The sequence below is a fragment of the Nymphalis io genome, chromosome 25 (assembly GCF_905147045.1).
Source record: "Nymphalis io chromosome 25, ilAglIoxx1.1, whole genome shotgun sequence".
In the NCBI taxonomy this organism is placed as follows: Eukaryota; Metazoa; Arthropoda; class Insecta; order Lepidoptera; family Nymphalidae; genus Nymphalis; species Nymphalis io.
The window spans coordinates 6,093,065-6,112,437 of record NC_065912.1 but is presented as its reverse complement, the minus strand read 5'-3'; the positions used below and the strand labels follow the sequence as shown (position 1 = coordinate 6,112,437).

Below are 19,373 nucleotides of genomic sequence, written 5' to 3'. Positions count from 1 at the left end.
CCTGACAGTTGGTCTAGTGGCTAATTTATAAGACCTCAGTTCTTGAAGTCCTGGGTAAAAATTTAGATCTTCCAGTGTAAGCTATTAATAATAATAATAATAATATCCTGGGACATTTTTCACACACGGCCATCTGATCCCAAATTAAGCTTGTTCAAAGCTTGTGCTATGGAAACCAGACAACTGATATACTACATATACTACTTTTTTTTGTTGTAAATACATACTTGTACAGATAATTACACCCAGAATCAGGACAAACAGACATGTTCATGCACACAAATGTCTGTCCTGGGTGGGAATCGAACCCATAACCTTCGGCGTGAAAGGCAAGTGTTCTACCAACCACGCCAACCGGCTCGTCAAATTAAGTTTTTCAGTAGCAGATATCTGATACTAAACACTGTTTTATGTCCATTCCTATTTAACATAATATGTAATTTTTAGTTGCGTTACAATCGTTGTGTTTTTAACTGTAAATTTATCATGCAAGATAGAACGATAAAGAAATTTTGTTTTTTTTATGAATAACAAATAGCTTATGTGAAATCTAAATATAACTGCTCTTAATAAGACAAGCAATTAACATCGCCGTTTTGATGTAGATTATGTCAGTACATCATAAAGTTGTTTTCTTATAAATCAAACTGGTTCTATTGTTCAGAAGTCACACACTAAGCATAACAGTTATATACGTTATTGGTAAAATAGGTCCCCTTTTTACACATCAATATAATGGAATCAATGTAAATCTGTTAACCGTTTATAATAAAATTAACTTTTTAAATTTTACAGACAAATAATTTGTCACCAGTACAAGGACCTAATTTCGTTTCTCAAAATTCTATTTTTGAAAATTAAATCAATCAAAGATGTTCTTAGATGTTTTAAAAATTCTAATCACTTATCAATGTCAATGAAGGTTCAAATATTGTTTTTATATTATGAATTCGATATTTAAAAATCTTTTTGTTCTTCAATGGTTTAAATTACGTATTCACTACACTATCGTACACTATTTAATGGAATATAAAACGCTAACATCGACCGGTCTAAAATGTAAATTCTATATGGAAGTACAGGCATAATAATTAGTTACTCTTTTCTTGTAATGTAATTAAAAAGTTAACATATACAATTAAATTTATATATCCTGTATCAACGAATATCAAACGTTTCTACCGCCTATATATTCTTGTATATAGTACGGCACATACATAACTATAGATACAATGCGAACGTTTTACCTTTCCATGTTTAGCCGCAGTCCGATAGTAATTTCACTAGAATGTCCGTGCTCTTGAAACCAAAAGTCAACTCGGTAATCGAAGATAAATATATCACGTTATCTGGATGTACCAAAATTTTAATGTTTATAAAATTAGCAGAAAACTCCCTAGGTTTAAGGATCAATAATTTCGTTAGAATTGGCCCATTAATTTTTCAATGAAATACAAATAATAAACAATCTCGAATAACATATGACACATTTGAAATATTACTTATAAATGCGCATCGAGCGAAAAAACCCTGTAGATATCAAAGTTTTCAATTTAATTTGAGGATCCCTTAAAATTGTAAGTATATCAAATACTTTATTAAAAAAATAAATACTTAATTATATTGATGTTTTGTCAATAAAATGAATTACCAAATAGCGTTAAGGATTTTCAGTCTTTTACTTTATGCAAAAAAAAAAAAAAAAACATTAAAACACATCTTAAAAGAGTTATCAAGGTATTTACATTTGTTATAATATTGTTTTTAAGAGTTTCGTTTAATCCTATTAGCGACTATTATTTTACATTTTTATTTGATTGTAAGTATATTATTGTACTGTATTCTTTTTACAAATTATAATTTTAAAAAAGACGACGTAATATTGCATCTTGATTTTGTCATACCTACATTATTATAAGTGAAGGTTTTAATTTTTGTTGTTCTTTTGTTTTTATTTACCGCCCGTGTGTTGTATATATATAATTTAAGTGCTCATATCTTTAAACTAAATTGTACTTTTTTTTAAGAAAAACGTAATAAAAAACCGGTTTCACTTATATTTCTTGATAATAGTATTACGGACACTGACAGTTCATTTTGTACTGAATCATAACATTACAACAATAGATCATTAGAGTATCAAATGCTGTGATGTATCATATTAATGATACAATGTAGAAAACATTTCGATGATAAAAATCAAACTGCGTTCATAAATAAGACAAAACTGCGTACAGTATGCGACTTCCAATTAATCTAAATCAACGAATAGTAAGGCACGTGCCTGGAAAGCGGAACGGATTTTACTGGTGCGGATTCTGCAGCTCGTTGGCGTGTAGCAATTGATTTATCATATTGGATGATAATTGTACACTTCTTATGATATTGACTGCCTCGATAGTTCTAGTAAACATCTTATATCATCTTGGATCCAGTTCCGAGTCAGATAAATAATACTTATTATAGCTTTAAATTCTCAGTAGCAGCCCGAAGTTAGGACGTTGGTTGTGTTGTATTCCCATACTGTTGAGTTGTGTTACCCGCTCCTGATCTCAGGATTCCGTGTTGGATTGCCATCCCATCGGTTATATATGTTTGTGCGCATATTTTCTATTTTGCAATTAGATTGAGTTAGACCGACTTAAAGAAAATCAAGTCAGGAGTACGTACTATGAGAAGGTAATCGTGGAATTTTTTAAATGCATTAAATTGTCAAAGAATGTTTTTTTTTTTTTTTGTAGAATAGGAAGGTGGACGAGCATATGGGCCACCTGATGGTAAGTGGTCACCAAACGCCCTTAGACATTGGCATTGTATGAAATGCCAACCATCGCTTATAGCCAATGCGCCACCAACCTTGGGAACTAAGATTTTATGTCCCTTGTGCCTGTAATTACACTGGCTCACTCACCCTTCAAACCGGAACACAGCAATATCAAGTATTGCTGTTTTGCGGTAGAATATCTGATGAGTGGGTGGTACCTACCCAGAAGAGCTTGCACAAAGCCCTACCACCAGTAACTGTGATGTACTGATATTGACGTTATTTAAATCTATTAGGGTTTTGCTACTTTTATTCGTGTTATGTATTAGTTAATAGTGCTTTTGCGGTTATAGTTACGGCATTTTTTTTACTAAACTTTAATTATTATTATTTTAAATTTTATTCTCCTAATTAATCTTAAGTTTGATTGTTATTGCTTTCTAAAAGCTTATTCTTATTCTTAAAGTTTATTTTGTAATATCTAATTAATATATAACCGCACCGTTTATATATTAATTGAGAAATTGAATTTACCGATTTGATTCGTTTTTAATAAATATTCATATCATGTCGATTGTGTTTCGAGGAATTAACCTTCCAATGTGAGCTTCTCAAGTGTTGAGCTAATAATAGAAACAAGACTGCAAATTAGTAGTGTAATGATAACACATTAGCAATGTCTTGCATTTCTCTGACATCGTCCATCTTTAAAAACGGAGAACACTTTCTATTAATCTCTCTGTTAATATAATGCATCTTTTACTTAGTGGTAGTGATTTGTGCAAGCCCGTCTTCGTAGATACGACTAAAACACCTCTAAATTTCTTAAGATTGTTTTGTTCCGATGTCCGAAGTCCGAAGGGTGTATATTACACTAATAATAATGTCCTCCAGACCGATTTCGGCCACGGCGTCCAATCTCAAGAGAGATTAGCCAACTATGCAGGAGATATTATAGTGCACAAGTATGTGCGCAAACACAAATGCACTCTCTATTCCCTAACTCTCATAATCCGATGGGACGGCAATCCGACACGACCGGAAAGAGTTCAGGCGCAGGACCAACAACTTTACGTGCTTTCTGAGGCGCGGGAGTGAACACACTTCCAACTTCCAGACTCCATACTGCTACTGAGAATTTTCTGACACTAATAACTTTTTATTGGCCCGACTTGGGAATTGAACCCAGGACATCCGGGTCTGCGGCCTTACATCAAGGTGTAGTGACACCAACGAGGCATATTACACTAATAAAAAGAACAATGACCAAAAATTCTTAGTTTCCAAGTATTGTGGCGCATTGGAAAGGTGAAGAGGTGGTAAATAGCGCTAATGTTTGTTCAGTGATGACCACTAACAGTCAGACGGATCATTTGCCAGTCTGCCTACCTATTACAATAAACAATTCAAATACTCTATATTGTACAGCGGTATATAATAGTTAATTACTTTCATTTTTGATTAAATATAAAGAGGAACAGGTTAATTAATATAGGAAGCAGAAGTGTGCCTTAAAAGTATGCCTCGATGTGAACCCGTCTAACTTGTAATCTTACATCTTGGACAAATATGTTAACGTTCGCAGTTTTTTCGCAAATCAATATGAAAAGCGAATTTATTAGAATGATTGTTTGTAACATTCTTAAATAATAATTTTAATTATACCATTATGTCAACTGTAAGTGGAAATTTGCCTAAACTATTTTCAATGTTTAGTTTCTTAATCTATTTAATCAAAAAGAATACGCGAGTAGTAAAATTTAAAATAGGTCCCTATATGTACAAAACTTTCTATATTCATGAATCATGCCGCAATGAACTTGTTTATCAACTTTAATCAGAAGTAGAAGATCCTGTTCCAAGTATGTTTATTATTTCATTAAGGGAATAAAATAAAAATATGCATAACAGAATTTAAAATAAGTCTACTATACAACTAATGACCGCGTGGAATGCTGACGAGAATGCTAGTAATATTTTCCCTTAGATACGCAATACAGATTTTCTGAACGTAAAAATTCCTGTGGCCAGTGGAGGCAAGATAATATATATAAGATAATCATACACTTTTATATTTATTAATATTTAAAGTCATATCAATATTATTGTAACAAAAATAAAAAATAAATAAACTAGAAACATGTTAATTATAAAATTATAACATCCATAAGATGATAATCTTCTAGTGTTGGTACTTGGACTCAACTCTGACTGTATTTCTTGTCTGACTTTTTTCTAAATTACCAAATTCTGACTTTGAGCTAAGTAAGAGTAAGCTATATGGTCACCAGAATTATAGACTTGTTTCGTAGAAAGGTCTTTTAATCATTTATTTACTCGGTATTTTTTACCTTTTGTTCCAAAACTTAGCCCAGCAAATACATACTGAATAGATAAGTACACATTTTCGGCGTTTGAAAAAATTACCGCATCAGCGTCAACGCGAGATCTACGATATTATAAATTTAAGAACCTAGAGTACATTGATCGTTATCAAATAATTTTCATTTATTTTTATTAGTTTATATATTACATATACACAGCTATTTCGCAATGAATACTTCTCTTCTAACCAAGTTGTGTTCATAGGTAACTAGAAAGCCATTCATCTTCGCATTTATGCGACAGCTTTGCTCATAAAATTCGTTATGAAATTCTTTCTATTGTTGTCTCCACCATGTCGATGTCAAAAATTTAGACCTACATAATCATAGCTGTTTTCTCTTTTCAGGTGAAACGTTGACAATTTCCATTCAAAATACAGTTTCGAGAGTAACAAGGGAGACAAACTGCTGACATACTTTCAAATATTCTGAGGGTATCGTAGAAAATGGAATTAATGAGCTTACGCCCAAGTAGATACAGTAATTCACCGTGTTTTTGAGCAGTTATTTAAATGAGAAAAAGACACTGTTTTTATTAGTAATGATCTGACAATGGCAAGGAAACATCGTAATGGTAATGATCAAGAAGACATTATTTTTCGAAATCGTAAATCAATGTTTTCACAATCAAGAACAATAGTTATTTTAATAGTAGTTTTAAATGTAATAGTAGCTAAATGTAGTCACAATGAAACGGACGAAGACATTAAAAGAATCGAAAACGAAATACCTAAGAAATTGAAGATTATAGAAGCAATATCTGGTAGAGGTTTTGCTGAAAACGTATATAAAAATGGAACCTTCAAAACTGGTAATATTTTGTGGGACAGTATTTTAAATAAGTGTACGTTGAAACCGTCAGTGAGCTGCCTACAAAAGAACTTTTACGCATATTTGGATGATAGTTTAGATTTTAATGGTGATATAAGTGTTGCTAGTGGTGTTTGTTTTAAGAAGAATAAAGTGGATTTAAATAAGTATAGTAAAGAAGCGAATATTATCTACCTCACCGGCAGCAACGAGAAAGAAGATCGATCAATCGATGAAGAAAATGAAATCAAAGATGACGAGGAGTCAGGTAAGCTCGATATTTACTAAGATTTTATATACAACAGTCAAAAGTGTTAAAAATATTAAAACATTCCTCTAATTTAAATTGAATTCAATTCTTTGCTTAATGGCGTTTATTTGTACCATTTTGTGTCAGATTATTTCACCAAAGTCACTCAGGATAAGGACACGAAGGTGATTGGTCGGGCGGTCGAGTTAACGTCATCGATTAGTAATTGAAAACAAACAAAATAGTAGAAGTGTCTAAAACCACACAGATATATAAAGTAAACCTAAAAATACTGTCAGTAGCAAAGTACTACACGAACGATTTAAACCTTAGAAATTAAACAATATATAAAATTACTCATAGTTTAAAGTATAACGAAAGGATTTTTTCAAATGTTTATAAATCAAATCAAGGCTTATAGACCAGTGGTCTACTTAAAGGGAAAAGCGATTCTATTAACATGAATCATTTATAAGCTTGAACATGTGCGACACATTCTAGATTATATATCAAACTTTTCTATTTCATTGTTACGATTATGTTATGAGCGAAAAAAAAAGTAAAGAAGAAAAGTATGTACGTAACCCACTGCCGGGTAAGGCCTCCATGCATATGATTACTTATTTGCTTTTTATTATATACATTTTTATCTGGTGCAATATAAACAAATACTTAAAATTACAATTTTGCACGTGAATCAATCATAATGTCGTGCTCGGGTTTTTGAAATTCGTTTTAGGTGATGTTAAAACTAATTTCCACCTGGGATACTGGTGTTAGCTACCCTATGACCTTTTCTGTAAACTTAACAACGTGTATGCAATATTTCATGATCGATTGAGTAATTAAACGGTGAAAGCGAGAACAACTCTCTTAAATTTCTTCACTTAAATCTCTGTCATTATTTTATAACAATAATATTTTTATTTACTAAAACACTAGTGGTAAAAAAACAACTGTGACTGAATTGTTTACCATCGTTTTATATAAATACGGTTATGTTAGGGCTTGTTGGATATGTCCTTGAAATTACATGGACGCTGACCAGGGTCTCATTATAAAGAGATCGTATTCGTGCCCTTTTTTAATACATGGATGAAAAATAGCTTGCTTTTTAAAAAAGTCTTCAATATTTATAAATGGTTTTCTGAAATCTTCGTATTTAAATGTGTTGAATATAAACTCCATTTAATCTATTTGTTTAGCTCGATGCATTAATAAAAGACACAAGTACACGTTGTAACCTCTTGTGTCTTTATTCAGATATCTTTAAAATAAAAATAAAAAATTAAATTAAGGCTAATGTAATTTAGTATCTAAATCTAAGTAAGTTTTCTTTGCAATAGACAGTTTGTGAAGTATGTTAATAATGGTGATAATAGTATTAACAAATCGGCGTTAATGACTTTAAATAAATAAAACCAAAATAATGTATAGTAGCAGACTTCTACTTTTATTGATGTAACTTCTATCGATGATCTATGAAATCGCTTGGACTCAAATCGACTGCATTTGTCTAATACCTGATGATGATAATATCCTCCTAACCAATTTGAAGCGTCAACTGAAATTATTTTATTATAATGCTCAAGTATATGTGTAAGCGCAGGACATGGATTTCAGATGCGTTGGTCATCGCTCATGGTCAGCGGCTTTAAGTTACTTCCAAGACACGATAGCGTTTGAACTGCCAACTGCCAACTTTGGCCTGCTACACGAACCGGGGCTTGAACCCAGGACCTCATAATCTGCCTTATACCTAGCCACTATATGTATAGCATACTTTATAAATATGCTATCAATGAGTTTTATATGACAACTAATATATATAGAAACGGCATATATAGAAAAGGGTGGAAAGTCAGTATGTGCATAAACATTTACATAAACAATAGAACATTCATTCGTGTCACATCCGCGTGGCTTAGAAACGCAGTTGTCCATTCTAAGTTGATGCTTCGACCGCAAATTTAAATGCTAATAATGTTCAATGACATCTGTTTGTTCCAATTTCAAAGATGACCGTTTTTTATTCACCACGCGATATTTAATTTAATTTTAAATTAATATTATGATGTTTGTTATTTTAATTGGCCGTGTTGTGCAACACACATAAACGTTAATAAAAGTTATCAAGCTTAAAAGAAAAAAAAATATGGTTATTTTTAAAATAATCCCGTTATATAATTCTATTCGTATTCTGGCCTTTAAGTGGGCTCCCAATATCCGGCTGAGCATCTTAAAGGCTCGCCCTTCGCCCGGTGACGCTGTCGAGGCTACTTGGTCCAACATCAACACGTTAATTCGAAAAAAAAGCCAGTCCAAATAAAACGACGTTGTTATTCTATAACCAAACATAATCCCTAATATTTATGAAGTAACAAATTTTCGCCCGATTCGATTCGCGGATGATACGCGGATTCGACAGCGTGTTAGGGTTTTCTGTTTTAAAGTCCAATTAATTTTAATAAAATTTATTACTATATTATATTATACATTTATATGGTTATAAATTGTCATTGCCATAGATTCAATGTGATCCGGTTTGAAGGGTGAGTGAGCCAGTGTAATTACAGGCACAAGGAACATAAAATCTTAGTTCCCAAGGTTGGTGGCGCATTGGATATGTAAGCGATGGTTGACATTTCTTACAATGCTAATGTCTAAGAGCGTTGGTGACCACTTACCATCAGGTGGCCCATATGCTCGTCCGCCTTCCTATTCTATTAAAAAAAAAAAAAAAAATATTATTCACACACTGCCATCTGTTCTCAAGCTAATCAAAGCTTGTACTATGGAAACTAAACAACTGATACTACTACTTTTGTTTTGTAAAAACATACTTATATAGATAATTACACCCAGACTCAGGATAAACAGACATGTTCATGCACACAAATCTCTGTCCTAGGTGGGAATTGAACCCACAACCTTCGGCGTGAAAGACAAGTATCTACCAGCCACGCCAACCGGCCCGTCAATATATAATAACATAGTTATACAAACGAATCTTTCTCTCAAATATAGCAAATCGGGGTCAAACTCTTGTTAAGGAATAATCTTTCATCTTTCATTTCATTATGTTCCCACAGCATAAAGCGAAAAGGTAACGTACCTTTCAATTAGTTTCCTCATAAAAGATACCAAAAATAGACATAATTTGAATATATTCTTTACGTAGTGGAGATCGAGTTAACGGTATTGAAAGTCAACACATTTTTTGTTAATAAATCTATCGCAACATTATGGAAAATTCCAGTTTCCACAACGCATCGCTAGTGCCAATTGTGACCTAAAAATGCAACCGTTCTCAGCATTCACACCAACCTTCAATAAGAAGAGAAATATATATAAAAAAACAGATGACATAAAATTATTTCTCTAAAATGTTGATGTGCCAAAAACTATTAAAAACATACGAAATAAACAAGAAATAAATACTGACAGCAAATCTTATTACAAATTAAGATGAAAATTAAATACAATAATACAAATCGGTAACATACAGATTCAAACGACAATCTCGATAGATAATAAAAATGAAATTAGTTTTTATTGCTATATATATTTATACTTTATAATATAAAGCCGTAAATTTTGTATAGTTAAATACGCCTCGAGAACCATTCCGATTTCGAACGCACAGGCCTAAATAGCGTCATGCTATGACTCCCAGGAGACAATTGCTTAAATTTGAACGTAAATATTCTCGAAAACTAACCAGTCCGATTGTTACCAGTGCGAAAGTAACTCTGTCTATATGTGTCTGTTACGCTTTCATGGTTAAACTACTGAACCGATTTTGATGAAATTTGGTATGAAGCAAACTTGAAACTCGAGGAAGAATAAACGATACTTTTTTAAACCTAACGCTTGCCTTCTGCCCTTATCAAGTAGTCGAAGCCGCGAGCGATAAGCTCTCTATAAGATTGTTATAACGTCATCTTAATATTTTTGTTTTGTGTTTGCGGAGATTGAAATTCGAATTTTAAATTTTTAAATAGATGATAAACCTAAAACTGAGCTTTAACGCTTTCGAGCGCTATTCTCAAACGTATAACGCAACGAACGCAAAAACGCAAACGCAAAAAATGCAACTCGGCAAGTAATCATATTATAATCACTCAATATGTCGAAAATAAATATGACTAATGAATCGGTACATCATTAATAATTACCTACATATAACTTCATAGTTATCTCATGATAACACATTAAAACTATAATTACATATAAATACAATCTATACATGTGTGGGAACATTCTCTAAGTGATTTATTATTATATTATGGAAAGTGTACTTCCGTAATGGACCCACAGTCAAGAACAATCTTCGTTGTTAACAATGGAAGAGAGTAAATTTCTAGAACATTCCCGGATGAATCTTTTACTATGGAAATATTTTTCACTTTTTATAACAAAAGTATAAAGCCGTTTTTTTTAAATGTTAACTATATTTTTGATAATTTAAAATTAGAATAATGGGTTACTTTTTTTTTATTTTATATCTAACTCTCCCAATTTATTTCAAAAAAAAATATACATATATATTGAATAGCTTATTTATTTTAATATAATATTCTACGTCACGTATATATAAATATTATATATTTAAGTATCAATAGTGTGGTCATAATTTTTTATTAAACTGTTATATGATGTATATATTATATTCCTTATTGTGCTCCAAAACTAAATATACAAAATGAATTATAAGAGTTACAGCAGAACGTTGATTAAGTCTTGCTACATTTTTATATTAAACATTACTAATTACTTTTCATTATATATAATATATAATCTGTGAGTAGTCTGATAATCAAAACAAACATTCAAATAAAGCCTAACCTGTAAATTACATATAAGCTTTTTAGATATTACTAATATATTCAAGCCCAGTGGTAAGAACACGTAAATCTTAACCAGTGATCGTGGGTTCAAACCCGGGCAAGCACCACTTAATTGTCATGTGCTTAATTTGTGATTATAATTCATCTCGTGCATTAATTTACGGTGAAGGAAATCATCGTGAGGAAACCTGCATGTGTATAATTTCATTGAAAATCTGCCAGATGTGTATTCCACCAACCCGCACTGGAGCAACGTGGTGGAATAAGTTCCAAACCTTCTCCTCAAAAAGGGAGAGGGAAGGCTTTAGCCCAACAGTGGGACATTCACAGGCTGTTACGGAATAAATTATCTATATAATATAAAATATTTCCACACACTACAACAAAGCGTAGACAAAAATACATATATTAATATTATTAAAACGGGTGATATGATGCGAATATCAGATGTATAGTAACACATCAATCTCTCTTTTTGTCATCAGTAATTTAACATTCGAAAGAAGAAGACAACATTTGTATCTATACAATAGCTATACAGCGTTTATTGATAATGAAGTTAAAGTATTATTGGTAGCAGGCCCGGACTTAGAGATCCAAGGCCTATGCACTTTGAAATTTTAGCCGCCCACCCAGTCCGAAGCAGTTATAATAAAATTACATTATTTTTGGCCTCCATATATTTGAGGCCCCACAGCTAGGATAAGCTAAGGATCCCGTCCTTAGGTGCCTTGTAGGCCTAGTCATAAATACAGTGATTAGTGGCAGTTGTGTACCCAAATGTAAAAACATCTGTCATTTCAGACACGCCGTTGGAAGAAGTAACAGACGCCTTATACAACAAAGGAATTAAATTCCTGATGACGCATGATATGAAGCTTACGTTACCAGAGATGATGTTTAATGGAGCAACGCTGAAAGTTTCTCCGAGGGCTTTGACCAAAACTGGCGCGCTCGTACACATTGACTTGGAACCAAGACACGATGATAACGGTCATGGGAGGATATTGTTTCATAAAATCAGTGAGTTATTAATTATATTTTCACAAATTAATAAAATGTTGAGCGGTTAGTAAGTAGAACACGTCGAGCCCTTTTTTGATTTCAAAAAAGGAGATTCAAAATTCGATTGTATTTTATTTATGTTTATTACCTCATAATTACGTCATTAATGAACAGATTTGAAAATTCTTTTTTTTTTTGGAAGGGTTAAACTTGCCATTTGATCCCTTATAAATAAAAAAAAACAAATGAACAAGAACAAGTGCCGATGTCGTTTTTTAAACAGATTATTTTTTTATTCTAGCCAAAGTTAATAATAGTTAGTCCAATTAAACTGTCTAATTTCATAATAAAATCTTTGACATGTGTCTTAAACTAATTGAAAATATCTAATATAAATGTTTAAAATAATCAAATCTAATAATTAAAAACGTATTGAAACTCAATATCTTTTTTGAAGATATTTACCACGTTATTATTTTTATTCAATTTCAGAGAAGTACATAAAGAAAAAACTAGTAATGGCAGCGTTAGCGATTGTATTAGTGGTGAAGTTGATCGCGTTGAAGCTAGTGTTCGTGCTACCACTCATACTCGGAGTTACCACCGCCAAGAAGATGTTCTTGAAGATCCTATTGTTCTTATTCCCAGCATTGAGTCACATATTTAAACTTTGCTCGTGGTACCATCAGAACTATCACACCACGAAATACCACCACCATCATCATTTGATCACTCATCATCATAAGGTAAGCATAATCTTGACTTTTTACTTAAATTTAATGAATTTAACTGGTGGTGCCCTACCCCTACTTTGTCGTCGTTGCTCGTCTGGGTAGAAAACACCCACTCATCAGATATTCTACCGCAAAACTACAGTACTTGGTATTGTTGTGTTCCGGTTTGAAGGGTGAGTAAGCCAGTGTAATTACTGGCACAAGGGACATAACATATTAGTTCCCAAGGTCGGTGGCGCATTGGCGATGTAAGCAATGGGTAACATTTCTTACAATGCCAATATCTATGGGCGTTGGTGACCACTTACCATGAGGTGGCCCATATGCTTGTCTGCTAACCTATATTATGTATAAAAAAAGACAGAATACGCTGTAAAACAGTGTCTAGCAGGCAAATGAGGTTAAATTTAAAACAGAATGTAATATTTCTATTGTGATTGTTATTGCTTTTTAAACAATTATTGCTTATTATCCGTAGGTACCACATTCACATCATCCTCACGTATATGGACCACCACATGGCGCAACGGTTATAAAGCAACATACAGATGGACCACCAGCTTCCTTTGAACACTATCCACAAGATTGGGAACTCTCTGGACCAGGGCTTGGCAGCGAGTAAGTATCTTTGAAGCATTGTTGTTACAACAGTGTACTTTCATTCCTCAATTTGATTTAATTGAACTTTAGCCATAATTATGTTGTTTTTTTAAAGATATTTATCAGACATTCACCGTAACGCCATAGCAACTTTCAAACCTCAGGAGAATGACGCCAATGATATCAACGCATGGGGTCTCGGTCTTCCTCCAGGTAATTTTTCCCAGCCACGGTTTTAACGCAGTAAGAATTACTTATTGTCCCAAATGAAATCATTTTATAATATAATTTGTAAAAGTACATAAGAACGCAGATATCGCTTAGCCTAGCCTAGACTTGCCGCAAATTTAATAGAAAAAAATATGCACACAGAGCCCGAGGTCATTATGAAATAAATCCTATGACCAATAATTATTTTTATGAAATCGATTTTTTAAGCACATTTTTGTTCAATTTACTATTACATAAATATCTTTATTCATACATATTTTGTACATCATTATTTTATTAATAATCAGCTTATTCTTTGGTTACAGGATTATCGTTAAACGTTGGAGAGTTAGCTAGCGGCAACACCATAGTACCTAATATACAAAAACCTAATAATGGTCAAAAAATAGCAGTCGCAAATAGTCCTGGAAGGTAATAATCATATTTCCATATTCTATTTAAAGGGTACTTAAAAATTCAATTGTGTGTGAAGCCTCGTACACACAAGACGAAGATATGATTAAAAACTAATTGACTAAATGGCTTCCGATCGAAGCTCTGGGCGTGCCAAAGGTTATTGGGTTTTTCAGTGAAAGTATCAGTAGCAGTCTGAAGTTAGAATATCGGAAGGGTTACACTCTTGTGCCTCGGGAAGCACATAAAACGGTCTTCCGCCTGATCTCTCTCCGGTCATATTATGAGTATATTTGCACACAAAACTGTGCTATAATATGTTCCGTTTAGTTGGTCAGAAGAAGATTATATTATTATAGATTTATCTTATACCAACAGTCACCATTCGTGTGTATAAATTAATTATAAAAACCATCATAACATAAATATGTAAATGGAAGACAAGTTTGAAATTAAGAAAATTTGTGATGGTCGGCGAAGTCGTTAATAATTGAAATCCAAACGGTTGACAAGTTATGTAGACTATCCTGAAATCTATGTATTAGAACATACAATATTCTATAATTATATAATAAAACACAATATGAGAACTCAGTGGTGCTTGCCCGGTTAGGATTCACGTCTTCCATCCATGTCATCTCGGTTTGAATACTTATATTTTATTCACTTACAGACCCGTGGGGCCGTTACCGCCAGCCCCGAATCCATATTACAGACACAAAAAAGTCGCAACACGAGATCCTACAAATGCCGAAAAGGAAGCCTTGGTAATTCATACAATAACATACGACTAATAATAGTACCAAATAATATATTCATAATATAGTTAAAAGTTACTTAGAATTTCCGTCTCTTAAAGGTTTTAATTTACTTGCCGTCCATTTTGTTTTAAGTCACAATTATTTGTTAAAATAGTTACACCATCAACTTATAACAAAACAGTTACAGTTACTTACTACTTACTAAGTGATAAATGGTTTAAATGTGTAAACAACATTTACCGTAAAGAACTAAAAATATAAACCAAACTAACATATATAAACATTAAAAATCGAATCCTAGCGACTAAAATAACAGAACTACATTAATTAAATTGTAAAAAAAATAACAATATTATTGATTACAATATTATGATTTACTATTTATTTTGATTTGATTCATAATTATTCTGTTATACTCTACTTATTTTATTCTATTAAATCATTATTAAATCCTTAATTTCAAATTAATTTAACTAATCACAAAATTATTGTAACAATGTATTATAATCTCTAAAATATTATTGTTGTAATTTTTATCTTTTTAGTATCGTATATGTATACCCTCGTTGGTCGAAAGAAATGATTTATTACAAATACATTCGTGACAATAATATAATTAAAAACAAATTATAAAACCAAAACAAAAATTGAGATCAGTACAATGAGATCTTTGGAAAGTTTAACAAAATTTGTTTAGCTATTAAATCATGTAATATTTTATATAGTATGTATGTTAATTGTTCGATAACCGACTAAATAAATAGCTTGGAAACCGTAATTTAAATTTGTTACTATCAGTCGGTCACATGGTAGTGTGCTTTTATAAAAATATATATAGGTAACATATATATACAGTTGTATATAATCCCCGTGCGATATCAGAATGGGAACTTTGTCTAAGTATATATAAAAAGACAATTTTCAAGCGAAGGAGTTGTATAGGAGTTGTATATAGTTGATGTATGGCGGCAGGTCCTGGGTTCAATTCCCAGGTCGGGCCGATAAAAAGTTATTGGGTTTTTCTGTCAGAAAATTCTCAGTAGCAGCCCGGAGTTTGGAAGTTGGAAGTATGTACACTACTGCGCCTCGAAAGGCACGTAAAGTCGTTGGTCCTACGCCTGAACTCTTTCCGGTCGTGTCGGATAACCGTCCCATCAGATTATGAGAGTTAGGGAATAGACAGTGCACCTGTGTTTGCGCACACACTTGTGCACTATAATTACTCTCTTGAGATTGACCGCCGTGGCCGAAATCAGTCTGGAGTACTTTATAATTTGTGCTGATTATGTCTATGTAGGTATTTAGTAAGTGTGTGTATGTATGTTCAACTGAATAAATTATTGTGTGTGATTACAAGCAAAAATCCACACTAGTAAACAAATAACAACGTCTCACGACAATTCAGGTCACGAGTCAGTTCCCAAAGGTTTCCATTCTGATCGCACGCGGATTATACCTGTTAACATGACAAAAAACACTAATTTGAGTTTATTGACATTTCAGATAAGGGCAGCAACCCTCGCGGCTCGGGCACCCCCCTCCCCAGTGAGGGATGAGTTACTGAGAGTATCAGCGGCGAAATTAACCGAGAGTAATCGGGTGAAAGCCGAAACTGAACTGGTTAGACAGCAACAAGAAATATTGGCTTCGCATGATCCCGTAAGTTATATAGAAACGGTCCGTCCGCAAATGTCCCGGCGTTGGGCGAAAGTGTTCTTTTTTGTAAAAGTAGATTTGAAACTAATGCGGATTAGTAGATACGATTTTTTTTTTTTAATGAAATTTTGAACATAATATCGTCCTTAATTATAAATTAAATTCATATAATTAAAATATAAAAATTCAATAATATTAATAAGGCTTTTTGGTTTTTGTCCGTTATTGAACCTGCAACCTTCTACGTCACATATTTTTTATGTTGTATTTTAATGATAAATAATTCTTGGCGACTCACGCTTCAACTTTTTTATGTTGAAAATACTAGACCATAGATACATCCACGCAAGCGTCACCAACAACAACTACAACAATAGTACAAAGTTTCGATATAATCGGATGTGTGACATAAGAAAGACATGCATGCATGACGCTCGAAGTGACGTCACGTCATGCGCTGACGTCATATAAATGAAACGAAATAAAATACTTTCAACAAACATCCAGAAAAGGTTTTAACTAATTGTGCACTCAATATATATATATAAATTTTAATGCACTCATTTATTGTACCAGGATACCATAGCAGCAGAAAAGTTCTATGGAAATTTATTAGAAAGAGTCGACACGATACTTGGATCAATCGGAGCGAGAGAAACGGGATGTAAAGAAAGAGCTGTTTGCGCTTTATACAGAGATCCTTTTAAGCACGCACCGTATAGCAATCTAGTCTCGAATGAACTAAGCAAGTAAGTATAATTATACATTTGTTATTAATATTATATATATGTACTAATGTAAAAGACTGTCTTGTTTGTATACAGTAACAGCACGTGAATGTCCCACTGCTGGGCTAAGGCCTCCTCTCCTCTTTTTTGAGGAGAAGGTCTTGTTTGTATGTCGAACGCTAATTCTCTACGCTCCATGTTATTCCGATACTTTTCGCTTATCTGATGATGTTGATTTAATTGGTATTAAGATCAAATATTGTACCGCCAAACAGCAATAATAATAATAATAGTAAATAACTTTGTGTTCCGATTAATAATGTGTGAGCCAGAGTAAGTACACGTACAAGGGGCCTAAACATCTTCCAAAGATTGGTTGCGTAATGGTGATGAAAAGAAAGATATTTCTTACAGTGTGATTATTTATGAGCGATGATGACCACTCCCCACCAGGTGATCCATTTGCCACCCCGCCAACACATTAGATAAAAAAGCTCAAATATAAAAACTAAATTTGCAGAGAATCCAGTGAGCTTGTACCGCCGGCTGACAGCAAAATGGCGCTGCATTACTTCAGATACGTTCAAGCTGCGAGAGACGGACAGGAATCAAAAGACTGCGTTACTATATATCCAAAATGTAACATAGACTACAATAAAAAATAATAAGAAACATTTAACACCATAGTAGAAAAAATAAATGAAAGCACTTGTTTGTAATATGTAATAATCAACCGCTTTACGCTTAACACACTTGAAAACAGAAAATAACGATTATATAATAGTATTAAAACTAAAATATTTGCGAAACAATTCTGAGTATAAAATTATCGTTGGTATTTTTGTTTTTTTGTGTTATTATTATTAAAAAAACAACCAATCTTTTTACATTAAAACATTATTACAATATCTACAATACTTACTAAAGCTATTCTGTAAGAACTTATTTTGTATTTCACTTCGTAAATAATGCAAAACCAACTGAAGTTGTTATAGGCAAAGTCGCACAAACTACTGCGCTGAATTTCATTTTGCAGCATGGCGAGTCTAGCCAAAGTTAAATTTTTGAGCGATTTAAAACGTTATCGTTTATGCAACTGAGCGTTTCATTTTCGATTCTAGATATTTCCACATAAAAAATGGTGTGATTGCCGAGGTAGTCACAAGAATTGATGTGTAATTAACGAATCGTAAGCTGACGTTATTAGGCACTCGAAATCTTACCCTTACTCGACTGATACTTAGTCTCAGTTAGGCAGTGTACCGAGCGCTAAGAAGATTACATAAAAAATACACAGACGTATTTATAAATTGCTTTGTGGGAAACAAAACCAATAATGTTGATAATATGCGAGTGTATAACATATTTAAATATTCCATGAATTAATTATTTTGTAGTTATTTATTGTTATAATAATTATAATTAAAAATAGGAAATGCATTTACCTTACTCTGTTAATTATTCGTTAGTGGCGTCATAGTTTAATAGAAAATTTATTTATTTATTAATTTATTTCGTAGATTTAAATAAATGTTAATTATGAAATTAATAAAAATATTTTTTTGTAATATTTAAATAAATTAAATTGAGTTTAGTCAATTGATTAGAGCCATGAGTCACTAGGACAGTACTTAATTATTATTGTTAAAATTCAAATAACACTTGAATGATATTTTAATTAAAACCGAATTAAAAAAAGAACTTGTTTCATTTTAATAATTACATAGCACTGTGTGTGCAAACACAAGAGCGCATTCTATTCGCTCAATCTGATAATCCGATGAAACGGCAATCCAACACGAGCTTCATGAGCACAAGAATATCAACACTGCCAATTTCCAGATTCTGGGCTACTGTGGAGATTTTCTCGACAGATACACCTAATATAACATCTTAATGACAAAATTTTATGGTAACCGGTTGAGTAGTTAGAAATAGTGAGTGTAAAAAAATCAACAAACACATTTTCGCATTTTAATATTATTTATTATTATTATTATTAAATAACTTTATTGCACACTCACAACGAAAAAAGAAAAGACAAACACAAGTAAAAAAAAGAAAAACAAAAGTTCAAGAGAAACCATGTTATATAAATAAAATTGTGGACATCAACATGATGCGTGCAAGGGCGGTCTTATCACTCGAGTAGTGATCTCTTCCAGACAACCCTGCATTAAGATGCTGGCAGGACCTAACGGGCGAGT

The 19,373-nt window shown here is 32.5% G+C and overlaps 1 protein-coding gene across 1 annotated transcript; it reads left to right on the top strand.

The window, feature by feature from the left end:
- The first annotated feature begins 5,700 nt into the window (after positions 1-5,700).
- Positions 5,701-17,874, top strand: LOC126778045 (uncharacterized). Its single transcript, XM_050501393.1, has 10 exons — positions 5,701-6,226; positions 11,863-12,081; positions 12,556-12,809; positions 13,276-13,415; positions 13,513-13,610; positions 13,934-14,039; positions 14,695-14,788; positions 16,286-16,441; positions 17,015-17,187; positions 17,687-17,874. The coding sequence occupies exons 1-10, from the start codon at positions 5,701-5,703 to the stop codon at positions 17,829-17,831; spliced, it is 1,911 nt and encodes a 636-aa protein (XP_050357350.1). The 3' UTR covers positions 17,832-17,874.
- Positions 17,875-19,373: the final 1,499 nt, after the last annotated feature.